We start from the raw sequence: 19788 nt of genomic DNA on the forward strand, positions 1-19788 counted from the left end.
ACTCTGCCTTATACCCTGGGACGCAGACCCTTCTGAGAAAGACAGGCCAGCTTCGATGCAGCCTGCGCCGCCCCGGTCTGCCCATGGCTCCTCATGGCGGCTGTGCATCGTCTCTGGAACCCTGTGCCGGCACTGGGGGCCCTGCTCAGGCACAAGTCCAGAGGCCCTCACGTCCATCTGCCCTTTCCCGGCGATGTTAGTTTGATCACTTGATTAAGGTATTTACTGTCTGGTTTTTCTACTGTGTAGTTTTCTCTCGCCTGTTTCTTTATTGTGGTATGATACACACCACATGAAATTTACCATTTTAACCATTTTTAAGTGTCCAGTTCAGTGGCAATAAGGACAGTCACAGTCTCATGCCTCTGCTCTGTAGTTTTTATTTGTTCCTTTTAACAAGCAGTTCGTGGGGAGATACGAGGATTGTCCTGGTCTCAGCCTCAGACACTGTCCTTGATAAGCCCTCCTGCCTCCTATGCAGAGACAAAGGGGAAGGCCTTAGGGCAGCTCCAGCCCTGCCCCTGCCCTTCCCTCATCCTGGAGACGAGGTTGGGACGCGTCTGCCGTCACCGGTTCTCAATCTAGACCAGGAAGCGCTCACAGGGAGGGTTTCCAAGAGGCACACCTGCACCAAACTGCTACAGTTCTTCACAAAAATAGTCATCGCTTTCCTGACACCATGTTTAGTTCTTCAGACAACTCTCAGTTCTACTCTGGGAAGACTCTATGCTGGAAATCAAGAAATAAAAGTGGATGAAGGAACAGTCCTTTTCTTGAGCCACTTACATTGTGATGGGAGAGACACAACGGCACCCACAGCGCAGTGTGGTCGGGGCTGCGTGACAACACTCTGGGCACGGAGGGGCCGGGACATGGAGACACGGGGAGAGCAGATCTCACAGCTGAGTGGAGACTCGTGGAGGTGAGCAACAGCAAGGTTGTGGGTGCGTGTTTGTGTGCGAGTGCACGTGTGAATGTGTGCATGTCTGTGCGTGCGAGTACACGTGTGCATGTGCGTGTGTGCATGTCTAGGGTGGGGGGAGAGTTGGCGGGCGGGGAGGGAGCGTGTTCCAGCAGGTAAAATATCACTCAGGGAGCAGTGGGAGACGAGGCCAGAGGGGAGGCAGGACCAGAGCGTGGAGGGCCTGGACCAAGACCTAAAGTTGGACTTGACTCTGCAGAGGACACGGGGTCAGCAGACGATAACACGACCAACAAGGTTTGATGAGCACTTGGAGGCAGCAGACCGCTTAGTAGGACGTGGCAACAACCCAGACGAGAACACACAGGGACAGGGGGACAGGAGTCATGAGGAGACAGCAGATTCAAGAAATACGTAAGAGGTGCCTGAGTGTGGGGACGACGGTGGAGGAGCAATCAAGGCTGACTCCCAAGTTTCCAACTTCTCAGAGAAAAAAATCCCAAGCGATATTACTTCTCTCAAGTTGGTCTCTGTAACAACCCTGTCAGGCAGACGGGGCCAGTAACTATCACCCCCATTTTATAGATTATTGAACCGAGATGCACAAAGTCAGAGACTGTAAAGGGTCACACAATTATTCAACAGCTCACCAGAGCGACCGAGTCATCCCAGCACACGTGCCAACAGATGACACAAGATTATTCAAAGTTCTGGAACTGGAGAACCATACGCAAAAAAGTGAACTTGGATCCATACCTCACATGATATACAAAAATCAACGAAAAATGGACCATAAATCAAAATTTCAGAGCTAAAACTCAAAAGACATACAGAAGAAAACATAGGAGAAAATCTTAGTAGTTTTGTGTTTAGCAAAGATTTTCTTAAGTAGGACACAAAAAGTACAAGTTATCAAGAAAAAAATCAATAAATTGGACTTAACCAAAATTAATACTTTTGTTCCTCAAAACCCACTATTACAAAAATGAAAAAAATCTCCAAGCCATAGACTGAGAGAAAATATTGAACAAACCTATCCAACAAAGGATTGGATCCAGAATATATAAAGTACATTTACAACTCCATAATAAGAAGACACACAATGCAATTTTAAAATGTGCAAATGTTTGAATAGACACTTCACCAAAAGAAGATACACGACAGGCAATAAGAACATGGAAAGATTTCAATATCATTAGTCATTAGGGAAATGCAAATTAAAACAACAATGAGATACCCATTGCACACCTGCTAGAACGGCTGAAATTAAAAAGATGGACTGTGCTTAGGGCCAGCCCAGTGGTGCAGCAGTTAAGTTCACATGTTCCGCTTCGGTGGTCCGGGGTTCACCTGTTCAGATCCTGGGCACAGACCTATGTACCACTTGTCAAGCCATGCTGTGGCAGATGTCCCACATATAAGGTAGAGGAAGATGGGGACGGATGTTAGTTCAGGGCTAATCTTCCTCAAATAAATAAATGGACTGTGCCAAGTGTTGACAAGGATGTGGAGGATTGGAGCTCTCATATACTGCTGATAGGAAGGCAAACTAACACAACTGCTTGGGAAAAGACTTTGGCAGTTTCCTAAAAAAATGTCAAAAATACACCTACCACATGACGCAGCCATCCCACTCTTAGGGACTGACTCAGGAGAAATGAAAGCACACGTCACAGGGATGCTCACAGCAGCGGTATTTGTAATAGCTGGAGACAACCCAAATGTCAGTCCACAAGTTCACACAGTGTGTACGTCCCTGCCATAGAATAGTACTCACACTGAAGAGGAACGAACACACCACAACATGGATGAAACACAAAATAATTACCTTCAGTGAAAGAAGCTAGGCAAAAAAGACTACATACTGTATGATTCCACTTACATAAAATTCCAGAAAATGCACACTAATCTCTGGTGGAAGAAAGAAGACGGGTGGTCCCCTAGGCATGGAGTGAGAGGAGGGGCTCCCAGGGCGCGGGGAAACTTCGGGGCTGACGGTCATTATCTCAATAGCAGGGATGGTTCACCACTGTGCAGATACGCCAAAACTCATCAAACCGCACACTTTAAATATGTGCAGCTCATTCTATGTCAGGGATGGCTCAATAAAGCTGCTTTAAAAACATAGTACAATGGAGAGAAGTACACCGATATCTGGACGAAACCCATCTCTGACTGTGGGATTATTAATGATGATCCTTTTCTTCTTTATCATTTTCTGAATTTTCCACATTGTCCAAAATGAGCAAGTTATACTATCAAAATCATAAAAACTACTTTTGTGAGAAAAAAGAATTAGGTGTACAGAGAAATTTCAGGAAAATAGTCTGTACTTACGAACCTTGAGATCACTGGGTGAAAAAAATCAGACATGGCACTTTCAGATGACAAAGGATTCTCTATTATTTCAAAGGCCCTGGTAGGCCGGACGGGACTGAGAGGGTTTTACAAGTTCCATGGGAACAAAAAGTCTAAATCTAAAGCAATCTTCAGAGAAGGCAACATAATAACAAAATGCCTTGTTTAGCCGGACTGTCCAGCTCAAATCTCTCTCTAGTCCATCAGTGGGAGACAGACGCTGGGAGCAAGGAAAAGGAAAAGGCAGTGTGGCAGCCACGAAGGTGAATTTTCACGTGATGTCCTGACCCGTCGTTTGTTGAGTTTGCCCAGGAGTAAGAGGATTAAGGAATAATCTAACATAATAAGCAGTGACCCACATTGCATCCCATATCCTCAAAAAGAACACGTCCTGCAAAGTACAAGTCAGGCCACAGAAAATGCTACTCCACATCTGACCAAATACCATCGTCTCATTAATCTGAGTTTCTATGCTTAGAAACTTTTGCCAAGTATGTCTGTACTGGGCTGAGGATTCACTCTGAATTTTTGTTAATAGTAAAAGTAATAACTTTTAAAAAGCTTTCATGGAACATATTTAACCGACTTAGATAATAAACTATTTTTAAAGCCCTCGCTGCATTTGGATATCGAGTTTCAAGGCTTATCAAGTAATTTTTTATGTTCATTTATTCAACAAAAAGTCACTTTCAGCAACTGTGCTGGGCCCGAGGATATGAAGAAGCAAATACAACCCACGCCTTCTTGGAGCTCTTCATCCAAGGACCAGGAAACCTACAAACGGTTGCCATACAAGGAGTCAGCAGCTCAGGAGAATGAAAAAGGAGTCAGAGAAGCCTACAGAGGGAAGGTAAGACTTGGACAGGGTCTTGAAGGCTATGTAGGAGTTCTCTGCTTAGGAAAGGAAAGACATTCTAGGCATACAGGATAGCACAAGGCAGAGAGGCACAAGAAAGCTGGATTACTGGTAAATGGGGAGATCCTCAGTGAGGACTAAGACTAGGATCCAAGGTGAGTCCAGGACCTGAAGACAGAGGCCTGTTGCCCCACGCTGGAGAAGTTCAGGCTTTATCCTGGAGGGAAGGAGGGGAGTGCTGGTTACAACCCTTTCATCTTAACAGAAATGAATCAGCTTGAGAGGGCTCCACCCAATCAGGCCTGGAACTGGGAGAGGAAAGTGAGAAGAACTGCCCTCTGCCTTTGTCCAGGTTTATTTTTTTTTTCCCAATCTATTATATGTTTACCAGGATTCTTTTGGTCATACATGACAGAAACATTACTCAAAATAGTTCAAGCCAAATAGGGAATATATTGGCTCTCAAAAGTGGGAAGTCTAGACACACGTTACAACATAAACGAATCTTGAAGACATTTGCCATGTGAAATAAGTCACTCACAAAAGGACAAAGATTGTTTGGTTCCACTTCTATGGGGCCCCTAGAGCGGTCAAATTCATAGAGATGGAAGGCAGAATGGTGGTGCCAGGGGCTGGGTGTGGGGAGGAGGTGTTGCTGTTTAATGGTTTCAGTTTGGGAAGATGAGAAAGTTCTGGAGATGGTGATGGTTGCACAACAATGTGAATGTACTTAATGCCACAAAACTGAAAACTTAAAAATGATTGAAATGGCAAATCTTGTTATGGAAATGTTAACAAAAAAAGAAAGTGAGAATTCTAAGATTAAAGACAACTTCCAGCACAGGTAGACACAGGGGTTGAAGGACACCATCAGGACCCTGTCGCTCTCCATTTGACTCTATTTTCTTCTGTGTTGGCTTCATTTTCAAGAAGGTGTCCTCAAGTGAGGCAAAGAGGGCCACTCTCATCTTTAAATCATCTGCAGAGCTAAGCATGGCAGCCAAAAGACAGGCTCTTGTCTGAAAGCTCCAGCTGAAGTTCAGGGGATGGCTGACTGTCCTGGCACTCCTGAAACAATCACTGAAGCCAGGAAGCGGAGCACTCATGTGTCCAACCCTGAACCAACGGCTATAGCCAGGGGAGCAAAGTTCTGGTGGCACCGGCCCCACCTGGACCACATGGGCTAAGAATGAGAGGAGAGCGATTTCCCAACATAGCCATCACAGCTTCTTCCTTCTTTCTCTGCAGACCAGTTTTCTGTCTTTTCAGTCTGTATGGCAAAAGAAATACTCTCATCCCCAGCTTAAGTTACGCTTCCTCTCTATTCGAGAACTTAAGCTCCAATTTGAAATCCAGGGGGAGTCTGACTGGTGCAGCTCGTCCACTTGACTGTGACGGTGGGGAAGGGGACAGTCTCAGGGAGGAGGTGGCTGCTGCAGGCCCACTGCTGTGCACACAGGTTACAGGGGTGAACAGGGGCAAGACAGATACCTCAAAAGGTGCCTTCCACAGATAATAGACAATTTTTAAAGGAAAGTGGTGTGAACAGATTGTATAAAAACAGTTCTAGCAACTAAACATAGGGTGGGTTGGAGAAGGAGAATTTGGTGGCAGAAGACTAATCATGGGCCTGTTGTCAAAAGCTGACTCTGAAATTTCTAGATCAGGACAATGAAAAGATGGCTATGTCATCCACCAAGAATGAGACTATAGAAGGAGTGTCTGGTTTGGGCTGGGGAAGGAAGATAAGGGTGACAAGTGTTTCTTTCAAGATGCCTGTGGAACACCAGGTGGAGAAGCTCAGTGTGCAGTGGGAAGCAGAGTCCTGGAACCAAGGAGAGGGCTTGGTTGGGGAGAGAGATTTGGGAGTTAGTTACGGGTCCACAGCCGGGTGCTGGAGTCACGAAGTTCGAGAGACCTCACACGTAGCACACAGAGCATGAGCAGAGTGCAGACCTGCACTCAGGGAATGTGGTGGATGCTCAGGGCCCTGCCCACGTCTGCTCAGCATCCACTGTTTCCAAATGAGCCAATGGCATCTACTGAAACTCTCCTTCCGGGGCCTTCTCTCAGCTTGAGCTTGGTGTACATGGAAATGCCAGGATTAACAGACGTCAGCCAAGGACAGACAGGAGTCAGAGGACAACTCTCCTCGCTTCCTTACCCTCAGGTGGACAACTCGAGCATGTCCCATGCCACCTCAGAGAGGACACAGTGGGAGGGAGCCCCAGTGCCCACAGCAGTGCCCTCCTCAGGAGCACGCTCCGCACTGGCTTCCTCACTTCCCTGTCCCCCTGCTCCTGCTCCTCTGAGGGCCTGTCCTAGGATCCCCTCCCCAATAGATCAGTTCACTCAGACCCTTGTCTGGGAACCTGGTACATCTCCACTTTGTAGAGGAGAAAGCTGGAGCTTATCCAGGGTAACACAGCTAGTGATCGATGGCACCGAAATCCAAACATAAGCCTGTTTGACTCCAAAGCCTCTGTCCCTTGAGGCTGTGCATTTGGTTCAGAAGAACAGAGAGGTTGTGAGCGAGGCTCAGTTTGGAGATGGGCTAGAGGAGGCTTGGAGGAGTTCCAGATGAGCTGGTACTGGGTGAAGGCCAGGCAGGCTATGCGGAGAGAGGGGGGAGGCCGCACTGGGGCACACGCGAAGGTACCAACTTTAGATGTGGCTGAGAACACACGTTTGGACACAGAGGTGGGAGTGGGGACTTCCTGCATCAGGCCTGCTGCAGGAAGCACATCTCATCCCATCGGCGACGGCCTGCAGTGCTGAAGAAGTTGCAAGTGCAAGGAGCTATAATCCAAGTGTGGTTTTGTGATGGGAAATGGAGCGTGCTTTTCAAGTGGTATCCAGTCGGAGAGTAGAAGGACATGCCAGGCCACGGCTGGGCATGGTGCTAGTGGACCGCAGGGCACGCTGCGTGTGTGTTGGTGTTACAGCGTGGGACGTGAGGAAGGACAAGAGCACCAGCAGGCCTCAGGGCTCCTGCCCGCTTCCTGGAAGAGTGAGAGAAAACGGAACATCACTGCGGTGGAATCACTTCTCCAAGGGGTCTCGTGGCCTCCGCTAGACGAACGGCTGTGGCCGGGAGAGGTTACCACTGGAGCAGAACCAGGCCCCACCCCAGCACCTGACTAGGGAAACTGAGTCTCTGCTTTCCTCAGGGCTCTTGCCAGCTGCACATGATAGAAAATCACTCACAGGCTTAAGCGGAAAAGGGGAATTCATTGGCTCCTGTCACTAGGAAGTTTAAGAGTGGCCTCGGGACCCTCAGGATTGGAGCAATGGTCTCAAGAATTAGCTCAGTCCTCCTTTCCCTCTAATCTGTTTCTCTTTGCTCCTGCAGCAAGTACAAGACACAACTGAGACAACTCAGGGCCGCAGCATCCCAGTTCAACAGTCCCCCAGAAGGAAGCGAGGCCCCCCAGCCAGCGCCTGAGTGGAAATCCTCTCTGGCCCACCTTCAGTCCTGGGCCCGTCTCTGTCCAGTCAGTCCAGACAGTGCTAGGACTGTGCAGGCCTGGGGCGATGCTGGACTGGCATCCTCCCAGCCGACATGGAGGAAAGTCACTGCCCACCGTGTAAGGGGTGCTGTTATCCGAGCAGGGAAAGGATGCTGGATCAATAAAAGACAAAGTCCCTTGACTAGCAGAACTTTCCAGGGGGTTCTCAGACCCAGAGCAAATGCTAACATTAAGGCTACCATTGCTCAGAAGTCAGACCCTTGGTGTCTTGACAAGACAGGGAGAGAGTGAGGGGTTAACAGTTGTTGGATGACTGCTGTGTGAGGGGCTGCTCTTCTCACAGCACCTCATCTGACTTTTGTAATCATATCATCTTCATTTTGCAGATGAGGAAACAGAGGGTCAGAGGTCAAGTAATCTGCACGAAGTCATCCAGCTGCCAGTATCAAAGCCGGTGAGGCGCGGGTCCACATCCTCCAGTAAGGAGGAAAGTGCTAATTTCTGGTCCCCTCTCTTTCCAGGCTTCACTGTCAAGCCCTACAAATGTCTCTGATGGCCCTTCAACCGGATTCTCTTCTGGGCATTTCCAAAGCTGAAGATGTGACAAGATATCTGCTCTTTCACTCTGATTTTCGGACGGTGGGATGTGCCATTTCAATGTCCCTAAACAGACACGGAAAGCAGTAAGAGAATGGAGCAAGGCGGTGTTGTCTACACTGCCCAGGTGGTCACTGGGCTCCCAACCAAATCAACTAGCACTCAGCCTGGCTCTTGTGTAACCAACAGCACCAACATTGCAGTCAGCACATCAAGCGGGAGCAGGGGAATGGAGCCAGCGCCTTATCCTGCAGTCCTGCTCTTACACCTACCAGCCGTGTGACCTCTGACAAACACCTCCACCTCCATTAGCCTCAGTTTCCTCATCTGGAGAATGGGAGGGCCCACCCCGTTTTAAAGCTGCACCAAACAGATATGACCACCCCCGCTTTACTTGGTGAGCCCACAAATCCTGTCCCTTCTGGCATAGCAGACAAGGGACATATTCCCAACCCAACGGCAGAAAAGCTGCCAGCTGATAAGGAACCACTGAAGTTCCACAGAGAACTTAACCAAGAAGGGGAGAGCCTGTCGCCAGGCCAGTGGTGGGTGGTTGAGGAGAAAGGCCTGGGCAAATGGCGTGGGATGGCCACTTGGGCCCAAGCACAAAACAGACCAGCAGAGGAAGCCAGTCAAGAAAAAGAGCTCTGAGGTGAATGGGTGCTGTGAGGAAGAGGGGAGCAGAGTGAAGACCATGGCATGGCTCCCGGACGGCAGGGCAGGAGCCTGGAGGAGCCTCTTTCGGTTCCTCCAACCTGCCTCCTACGTCTGAGCCAGCCCGAGGAAGCACCCTTTCCTTCCATCAAAACAACACAAAACAGAATGTTTCTAGCGCATAGTAGGTGCCCAGGAAACGTAAGCATAGTTCTTTTGCTGGACTTGACTGAAGGAGGTAAACACGCTCAAGCGAGCCCCCATGGCCGTAGCCTGGTTTGTGCGGGGTCATCTTCCTGCCTATTCCAGAAGCCACAGCTGGACTAACTCTGCGAGATATACTGCACAACGAGTGTGCACTTCATCGTCGCGGCTAATTACCTCCTGATCAATTAAGAATTTTTTCCCATTAAGCCACAGAGCGGACAGGGAGAAGGGAGTCTCTTCTCTTCCGTGGGGCCTCTGAAGAATCCCGCAGACGATGCCACCGACCTGTCTCATTTCAGGCGCACCTCGGCCACTCAACCTGGGTGAATTTAATGGCTCGGGACAGGTCGGGTGATGAATGTCCCTGTAAATCATTTATAATTGCAAGCATAACAATTAAAAATCAGTCTGAAGAGCAAGATAACGTAACGCTAATGACAGAGAGCAGTAACTGAAGACAGAGGTCCCCACTCCAATCAGGCCCATTTGATGACGGGCGCCAAGCCTCTGGGGATTGTTCCGGAAACAAAAGCCTGGGACCAACTTCAGTCTTTAATGACTTGCCACGATAAAAGAAATTAACTGGATTTTCATATTATAATTATAAAACTTAATAGGGAATTTTTCTCCTCCATACTTTTTATTTTTCTCCTGATCGAGGATAAACCAACATACAGTCTATTCCCTTCCCAAGGACGACTTTAAAAGGCTGGCAATGTTCCTGCACATCATGTTGAAGGTCCAGCTAATAAAGCACGTCTGGGAAAGGGAGCTGCCAGTGCTGTAACAGACAGTTTCTAGAGCTTTGAGAAATTAGAAGTCTCTACCATATGTTCAATGTCTATATAATACCATAGTCCGCCAAGTCAGTCAGAGTCGAGAACGGGTGAGCATTAAAACATAAATCTCTTCCCTTGGGATGCTTTCAAACCACAAATTGAGTTCTCTCTCTCCTTGCCTCTTCGCCTGGTGGGTACCTATCATATTCCCAAGTCTCCCTCAGGTGAGACTTCTTCCAGGAAGCCTTCCCTGACTAACACCCCTTGTCCACTTTTCCCAGAACTGCCCCACCCTGAAGGCTCCACACTCTTTCTTCCAGGTTTCCTCTGAACTTTGTACACAAACTAATTCCAGACTTGCTGCACGGCATTGTGACACACAACAGTAAGATCCTTGCATTCTCTCCTACAAAACCCAAGTTCTCTGAGGGGAGACCACCCGGGAACCAAGAGTGACGGGCCCTCTGAACACCTGACATGCTGCAGGCTCTCGGTAAATACTTGTCAGTGACTGAGATTTACCTTAACTCTGGGTAACTGAGGATAAACAAGTGAGAGAAAAGTCAAGAAAACACCAAGCCTTTAGCACTGAAGAATAAAAACCACAAAGAGAGAAAAGGGAAAAAAGGTGTTTTGTCCAGCAGATCAGCTTCTTCAGGTAGACATGCATGCACGCACACACATACACACAAATTCTCACTCTTGACAACAAGAAAAAACCATGGGTTATTTTCTGTGGAGCTTTTACATATCTCCAAGAGCCCTTGATAAAATTCCAGTCTTTTCCTGAGCAGCTGGGGTGATGCTGCTCCATATAATTTCCTCTCCACATGTGTTAATATAGTCATATTTCAGGCGAATGAGTACGAATTTTTTAGTTGCAAGCAAAAGAAACCGACTTCAATCAACTTAAGGGGAAAAACCAGGTCCAGGTGTATTTTGTTTTTAGGATTCAGAAATATCTCACCAAAGCCGAGGGCAGGAACATGGCAGGGCATCGGGAAGGAAGGAACTGAGGCCTGGAAGTTGTCCTGTCCACAGGGTCCCCTCTATCTCCCCTGGGTCCCGTTCCCTTGTCTCTCCCACCCTCTGGAGCAGCTTGGTGGTGTCAGCATCACCTGGAGGACCTGCTAAGGGCAGACTGCTGGTCTCCCCTCCAGAGTTTCCAGATCCACGGGTCTGCGGAGGGGCCTGAGAATCTGCATTTCTCGCCAGTTCTCCGGCGCTGCTGCTGGTCTGGGCACTGACTCTGAGAACCACCGCTCCACACCAGTTACGGCACAGGGCAGGACGACGGCCACCAGAGCTGCTGGGTTTGCAGGTCACAGCTCCAGCCACCAGGAAGACTCACCCGGGTCCCTCTGCCAACCTGTCGGGAGACGGAACTGACGGCCCCGTTGGATTAAGACATCCACCCTGGGCCCTCAGCTATGGCCAGACACACAGCTGACTGTGGGCATGTCGTGTGGTCCCAGGGAGGAGGAGCTGGGCAGACAACGATGCGGAACGGCCAGGAGATGTGAGGGAGTCCTGCATTCTCACTGGGCTGGTGGGAGCCAGGTGCCTTATCATAGCAAAAGCTCAGGACTCGGGAAACCCATGCTCAGCTGAAACAGAACTCAGAGTTACTCCCATCTCTGCGAACCGCAGCCCCCATCAAGTGTTGAGAGGAAGGAAGGGAGCGGGACTTGCTTCAGGCTGTGAGACTCCAGCAGAGGGTGGAAGAGCTTGGTCCGGAGCAGTGGCTCTTAACCAGGGAACACTCTGCCCCCCAGGGACACTGGTAATTTCTGGAGACAGTTTTGGTTCTCACAACCTAGGTGGGTCAGGGCGGTGAGGGGCTTCTGGCAGCTAGTGCGGAGAGGCCAGAGATGCTGCTAAACATCCTATAAGGCACAGGACAGCCCTCACAGCAAAGAATACCTGGCTCAAAATGTCAAGAGTACCAAGGTTGAGAAATCCTGGTCTAGAACCTACAAGATCCTTAAAAAAAATTGCAGTCTCCTCCTGCACAGCGGGGGCAAGAGTGCTCCACAGGGCTGAGGCCCAGTCCCAGCTGCGGAGCTGGGGTCCGGCACTGCTGCTTGCTGTGTGCCACACCTCTGTGCCTCAGTTTCCACATTCATAAATGGGATAATAGGGGTGTTGGAGGGAATTCAATGAGTCAATAGCTGTAAATAATTTAGCCCAGTGCCTCGCACACAGTAAGTACTCAATATATGATGGTTCTATATCAATATTAATACATAATTATTATTTATTTGTGAACGGAAATGTGGAGGAACTCCTCCAGGCCTCTGTGATTTGGGGTGGATACCTCAACCACTTCAGGAAGCTTTACAAGGGTAGGGAAAAGGCTGGAAAGGAGTGATGTTCAGCAAGATGGTGACATAGGTGGTCCCTGACTTCAGTCCTCCTTAGAAGAAGACCAACTAGCAACTATCCACAGACAAGACACAGCTTGAAAATCCCAGAACCAGGCGGTGAGACTGGAGCACCCCCTGCACACAGAGACCTCCTTAGAAGGTGCAGCACAGCACTGAGAGGCCTCCCTGAGCCTACAGTTTCTCCAGTGGGAAAAAGAGGACCCAAGGTGGACATCCAACTCCCCCAGCACTGGGAGACACTTCCCAGGAAGCCCATGCAGGTCTGACCTCGCAGGGACCATGAGGGAAGTCTGCGGGCTTGACCACTGGGGTCAGACAGAGATGGAGGGGTGGGCGGGGCCTACAGCAACAGCGCTCAGATCTCACGGACTGCTTTCCGGCTTGCAGTGGTGCCCGAGCACACATCCCAGCCACGGGCTCAGCCCGTCTACAGAGCCAAACCAGTGGCCCCATCTGGCTAGAAAACTCAGGCGGCAGTTCTGCCTGATTTGGGACCTCAGACAAGGAGCCACACTGACTGTGGAGCCCATTCTCCAGCCCCACCCAGGCAGGGAAGAAAATTCCCAGCCCCATCTAAGTGCTGAGCACAGCCTCCAGTCTGGCCCCACCAGGAAGCCTGGCCAGAGAGGCTGGACAGCTGCAGAGCAATCCTACAGCCCTGTTTGTGCAGGGCACCAAGCCAGAAGCCCTGCTGAACTGTTAAGTACAGCCTCTGGCCCCACATAACCAGGCAGCCTGAACGGTGACCCTGGACAGCCTTAGAGCCAGCCTACAGCCTGGCCCAATTGCTGAAGATAGACTGGCCACACTCAAGCAGGGAGCCCAGCTGGTGACCCTGCCCAATTGTGGAGAACAGTCTCTAGCCCCATTTAACCACAGGATACAGCTGGAAACCCCATCTGACCAGAGAGCCTTGCCAGAAATCTTGCCAATAGTGGAGCACAGCCAGCAGCCCCATCCAACTTCGGGGCATAGCCCACAGCCCTGCTTCATCACAGAACATAGCCTGAGGATGCGCTCACCCACAAAGCCCTGCCTGTGGCCCTATGGACACATGAAGTCCAGCCAGCAGCACCACCCAGGCAGGAAGTACAGCCTGAGACCCCACCTGACCAGGAGAGATTGTGGAGCTCGGCTCACAGCCTTGCTCAATCTTGGGGTCCAACCAGTGACACCATCCTGGCTGGGAACACAGCCTGAGACCTGACCCAACCAGAGGTGATTGCAAAGCCTTGCTAGTGGTCCTACCTGACTGTGAAGCACAGTCATCAGCCCCACCCAATCAGGGAGACCACCCAAAAGCCCTGGTTGAAAGCAGAGCCCAGCCAGCAGACCACCACCCAAGTGCAGAGCCCACCCAGTGGCACCCTCCTCTGACTTCAGAGCACAGACAGTGGCCTCACCCAACTAGAGACCCAGATAGCAAGCCCTGCCTGCTCATGGGTGCTACCAGTTGAGCCATCCAGCACACCAAGCTGAGCTGACTGGTGAAGGTCTTTACCTGATGAAGAGAACCTTGAAAGTCTGCAAGAGAAGATCCCTTATGCAAATGCGCAGAAACCAATGCCAGGAATCAAAGAAAATGAAGAATCAGGTAAACTTTACACCTCCAAAAGAAACTACTAGAGCTCCAAAAACAGACCCTAAAGAAATGGAGAACTATGAACTATCTGACAAAGAATTCAGAATAATCTCTTGAATTCAGTGAACTAGAAGAACGTAGACAGACAGACAAACAAAATTAGGAAAGCAATGCATGAAGAAAAAGTTCAACAAAGGAATAGAAACCACAAAAAAAAAACCCACAGAAATTCTAGAGCTGAAGAAAACAATGACTAAACTGAACAATATGATAGAGAGACTCAACATCAAACTTGATCAAGCAGAAGAAAGAATCAGCAAACCAGAAGATAGGCCATGTGAAATTATCCACTGAGAGGAGCAAAGAGAAAAAAGAATGAAGAAAGTCTATAGGACTTACAGGACAGCATCAAATGAAACAATATGGGAGTTGCAGAGGGGGAGAATGAAAAAGAGACAGAAAGGATATTCAAAGCAATAATGGCTGAAAACTTCCAAAACTTGGGAAGAGAAATGGACATCCAGATTCGTGAGGCCTAAGCAACACCAAATAGGTTAAACTCAAAAAGAGCTACACAGAGACCTGTTATAATTAAATTGCCAAAAGTCAAAGACAAGGAGAGAATTTTGAAAACAGTGAGTGAAGAGCAACTCGTGACATATAAAGGAGCCCCCATTAGACTATGACAGTTGTCTCAACAGGAACTCTGCAGACCAGGAGAAAGTGGGATGACATATTCAAAATACTAAAAGAAAAAAAGCCATCAATCAAGAATACTATACGCAGCAAAGTTGTCCTTCAGAAATGAAGGAGGGATAAGGACTTTTCTGAACAAACAAAAGCTGAGGGACTTCATCACTACTAGGCCTGCCTTACAAGAAACACTAATGAGTGTTCTTCAAGCTGAAGTAAAAGGATGCTAATTAACATCATAACACATATGACTGTGTAAAACTCATTGGTAATAGTAAATATATAGTCAAAAGTCAGATTCTCTAATATCATAATGGTGGTGCATCATTTATTTACAATTATTCTTTAAAAGTTAAGAAAACAAATGTATTTTAAAAACAACAACTACAATAAATTGTTATTGGATACACAGTATAAAAAAGATGTAAATGTAACATCAATAACCTAAAATATGAGGAAGGGAGAAGTAAAAGTACAAAGTTTCTGTATGCTATTGAAGTTAAGTTGTTATCAGCTTAAAATAGGATGTTATAAATATAATTTATGTAAGCCCCATTATGACAAAGAGATCAAAGCATACTACCACAAAACAAGCATAAAATCACAAAGGAAGACAGGAAGAGAGAAAGCAAGGAACAAAAGACATACAAAGCAGTCAGAAAACAACTAACAAAATGGCAATAGTATGTTCTTGCCTATCGATAATTACTTTAAAGGTAAATGGATTAAATTCTCTAATCAAAAACATGAAATGGCTGACTGGGTAAAAAAGCACAAAAGACCCAATGATACGCTGCCCACAAGAGACTCACTTTAGCTTTAAGGAAACACACAAACTGAGAGTGAAGGGGTGGAAAGAGAGAGTTCAAGCAAACGGTGACCAAAAGAAAGCAAGGGGAGCTGTACTTTAGTCAGATGAAATGGACTTTAAGCTAAAAATGGTGAATCTATCTATCTATCTGTCAAGAGTATATAACAATTGTAAATATTTATGCACCCAACATCAGAGCACCTAAATATATAAAGCAAATACTAGCAGAACTAAAAGGAGAAATAAACAGCAATATGATAATAGTTGAGGACTTGAATAGCCCACTCTCAACAATGGATTCATCGTCCACACAGAGAATCCACAAGGAAACAGCAGATTTCAACAACATTGTAGACCAAATGGACCTAACAACATATACAGAATGTTCCATCTAATGGCAGCTGAATACACATTCTTCTCAAGCACGCATGGAACATTTTCTAGGACAGATCATATATTAGGCCACAAAACAAGTCTCAACAAACTCAAGAAGATAAAAACTATATCAAATGTCTTTTTATGACCACAAATATAGTATGAAATGGTGTGAAACTAGAAGTCAATAACAGGAGGAAAGTGAGAAAATTCACAAATACATGGAAATTAAACAACATGCTCCTGAACAATTAATGGATCAAAAAGTAAATTAAAGAGGAAATTACAAAATATCTTGAGACAAATGAAAATGAAAACACAACATATCAAAATTTATTGGATGCAGCAAAAGCAATTCTAAGAGGGAAGTTTAAAAGAAGGATCTCAAATAAACAAGGTAAATTTATACCTCCAGGAACTTTCAAACTAAGCTGAAAGTTAGCAGGAAGAAGGAAATAATAAAGATTAGAGCAGAAATAAATGAAACAGAGAATAGGAAAAAAACAGAAAAGATTAACAACATAAATTAGAACTAATAAACAAATTCTGTAAAGTTGCAAGATACAAAAATCAACACACAGAAATCAGTTGTGTTTCTATATACTAACAATGACCTACCAGGAAAAAAAAAACGTAATGAGAGCAATTTCATTTACTATGGCAGCAAAAACAGTAAAATACTTAGGGATAAATCTAACAAAGGAGGTGAAAGATCCATACACTAAAACATTGATGAAAGAAATATAGGAAGACACAGATAAATAGAAAAATATCCTATGTTTATTTATTGGAAGAGTTAGTATTGTTATGATGTCAATACTACCCAAAGCCATCTATAGATTCAATGGAATCCAGTATGATATTGGCATAAAAACAGACACATAGATCAATGGAACAGAATCAAGAGCCCGAAATAAATCCATGCATTTTCCAACTAATATTGACAAGGAGCCAAGAATATTCAATGGGGAAAAGAGAGTCTTTTCAATAAAGGGTGTTGGGAAAATTGGATATTTACATACAAAAGAATGAAACCGGACCCCTATCTTACACCATACACAAAAATTAATGCAAAATGCATTACAGACTTAAATGTAAGACCTGAAACCATAAAACTAGAAGAAAACAGGGAAAAAGTTCCTTGACACTGGTCTTGGCAATGATTTCATAGATATGACACCTAAATCACAAGCAACAAAAGCAAAAATAAACAAGTGGGACTATATCAAAATAAAAAGTTTCTGCACAGCAAAAGAAACAATCAACAAAATAAAAAGGCATGTGGAATGGGAGAAAGTATTTGCAAACCACATATCTAACAAGGAGTTAGTATGTAAAATATATAAAAAACTCAAACAACTCAATAGCAAAAAAAAAAAAAAAACTCAATTAAAAAGTGGGCAGAGGATCTGAATAGACATTTTTCCAAAGAAGACATATGAATGGCCAACAGGTACATGAAAAGATGTTCAACATCATCGTCAGGGAAATGCAAATCAAAACCACAATGAGATATCACCTCACACTTCTTAGAATGGCTACCATCAAAAAGATAAGAGTTAACAAGTGTTGGCGAGGATGTAGAGAAAAGGGAACCCTTGTGCACTAATGATGGGATTGTAAATTGGTGCAGCCACTATGGAAAGAAGTATGGAGGTTTCTCAAAAATTTTTAATGGAACTACCATATGATCCAGCAATTCCACTTCTGGGTATTTATCTGAAGAAAATGGAAACTCTTAACTTGAAAAGATATATGAACCGCCTGTACATTGCAGCATTGTTCACAATAGCCAAGCTATGGGAACAACCTAAATGTCCATTGAGGGATAAGTGGATAAAGAAAATGTGCAGTATATACACACAATGAAATAGTATTCAGCCATAAAAATGAAGGAAATCTTGTCATTTGCAACAACATGGGTGGAACTTGAGAGCATTGTGCTAAGTCAGACAGAGAAAGACAAATCCTGTATCATCTCACTTATATGTGGAATCTAAAAAACTGAACTCATGGAAACAAAGCAGATTGACAGTTGCCAGGGGAGGTGGGTAGAAGGAAGGTGGTCAAAGGTACAAACTTCCAGATATCAGATGAATAAGTTCTGGAGATATGCTGTACAGCACAGTGACTATACTTTACAATATTGTATATTTGAAAGTTGCTGAGTGTAGGTCTTAAAAGTTCTCCCCACAAAAAAAATTGTAACTGTATGCGGTGATGCCCTTGTTAACTAACCTTATTGTGGTGATCATTTAGCAATATGTACTTGTATCAAATCATCACGTTGAACACCTTAAAGTTACACACTGTTGTATGTCAATTACATCTCAATAAAGCTGGAAAAAATCTATCATTAAAAAAGGAGGCTAAGCTTTTCTGGAAAAGACTCGACAGTGGGGTGGAGGAACCCTCTCATCTTTCAGAAAGGAGACACTGGACCTCGGGAGCGGCATCATTCTGCATTCTCTCTCCATCTCAAAGAAAAGTGTTCTAATGTTGGCACTTTTCATACTGAATTAGGGAAAGTGAATATTAATCTGAGCTGATACTAATCACCCATGACAGAAAGTCCCCACTCTGATGAAACTTTCATAATGTATTAGGAGTGAAAAGTCCCTCTCCTGCCTTACAGGTCAGTCTCCATGCTGCCTACGAGCAGACGGTAGAGACAAGCATCTGTCCGTCTGCAAAAGGTTTCTCCATGTAGGCCGCGGACAGCGTGGCAACTGAGACCACAGTCCAGACGTTCAATGGCCCAATGACAAGGCCAGCGTCCATCAGGTGGACAGTAGGCTCCACTGCTTCCTCAGGGCTCCAGAACGCCAGCACAGGGCTCTGCCCACGACGATGTCACACCCAGGAAAGCACTAAGTCTTGGCACTTTGGAGCTAAAAATACCTTAGGTGTCTTCTAGTCCAGTTCTCTCACATTTGAGCTATCAGTTCAGGGAAAGGACTAGATGGATTTATCTAACCACACGATATGAAGCCTTTTGTAGGAGCTGGATGTTAGCTAGAGTGGAGGAATAATCTGATAGTCCTTCCCTTCTAATGCAATTTATGATAGACAGTCCTCTAAAATTTTGGGCCAAAATCTAGCTGTACCTTGTAGTGTTTTATTTTTCATTTTGTTTTGATCCAATCTGATCACCTTTGTCATTTAATGGGTTAGGTACATTTCTTGCAATTACTGAATTGTTCCTGCCTTCCTCTTTGGTTTTCTCTGTTGGCTAATCCATTTTCTTGGCTTCTTATTTCCTTTCTTTTTCTGCCTTCTTTTAGCTTGACAAAGTTTCTTATAATAATGCTTGTTTATTCTGTTGGTTTAAAAGCTATAGATTGTATTTCTATTCTTCTAATGGTTATCCTTAATATTTTGACCTACCCACTTAATTGTGTATGTACAACACAGTCTCGAATTACTCAGTAATTCTATCTTCCTCCCAAATGAGACACAGATGTTAGCATGTGAAAATGACCAGAGGGCCCAAAGCCTAAAATATTTACTATCTGGCCCTTTCAGGAGAAGTGTGCAGACCCCTCTCTAGAATGATAGTTTTGCTGGGTAGAAAAATTCTAGGTTGATGGTTACTGTCCCTCAACACTTTGGACATATTGCTTCAGTGTCTGCTGGCCTAACCATTGCTAAGAAATTGCACTCGTGCATCACAGTTTTACTATGATGTGCTAGCTGTGAATTATTCTCTATAGTCACTGCTTGGAATGTGGCATTGACTTGGAACCTGAGGAGCTCATGTCTTCCTTCAATTTCCTGTCAGATACTGTTTTTCTACTATTTCCCATGTTGTAGTCGTTTATCTATCCTCCATGTCTCTTAACTTTGTTTTATTTTACGTTTCATTCTATTAAAATACCCTTCCTGTTAGTGACACATTCTAAATTATTTCCTCAGTGCCATCTTCCAACTCACTAATTCTTCCTTCAACTGCATATAATCTAGAGTTTATCCTGTTACTTTTTCAGTTCAGTGGCTATAATTTTTATTTCCAAGAATCTAATTGGTTCTTCTTCCATTTATTAGTTTGTTTTGCCTTTCATTGCTTGCTCAACTTCCTGTGTCTGACAGCTTGGCAA

General features: G+C 45.6%; 1 protein-coding gene across 2 annotated transcripts in view; it reads left to right on the forward strand.

The window, feature by feature from the left end:
• The window catches only part of RCN1 (reticulocalbin 1), a 37760-nt gene extending 27301 nt beyond the window's left edge, over window positions 1-10459 (forward strand). The window contains exon 6 of one of the 2 annotated variants that reach the window (XM_044752252.2): window positions 8128-10459. In XM_044752252.2, the coding sequence (XP_044608187.1) occupies window positions 8128-8293 (166 nt within the window). In that variant the 3' untranslated portion in view covers window positions 8294-10459. Of the gene's footprint in view, window positions 1-3963; window positions 4115-8127 lie in introns of those variants that run through there. The other variant, XM_070491430.1, reaches the window with a different exon arrangement.
• The last annotated feature ends 9329 nt before the right edge of the window (window positions 10460-19788 follow it).

The sequence above is a fragment of the Equus asinus genome, chromosome 20 (assembly GCF_041296235.1).
Source record: "Equus asinus isolate D_3611 breed Donkey chromosome 20, EquAss-T2T_v2, whole genome shotgun sequence".
Lineage (NCBI taxonomy): Eukaryota > Metazoa > Chordata > Mammalia > Perissodactyla > Equidae > Equus > Equus asinus.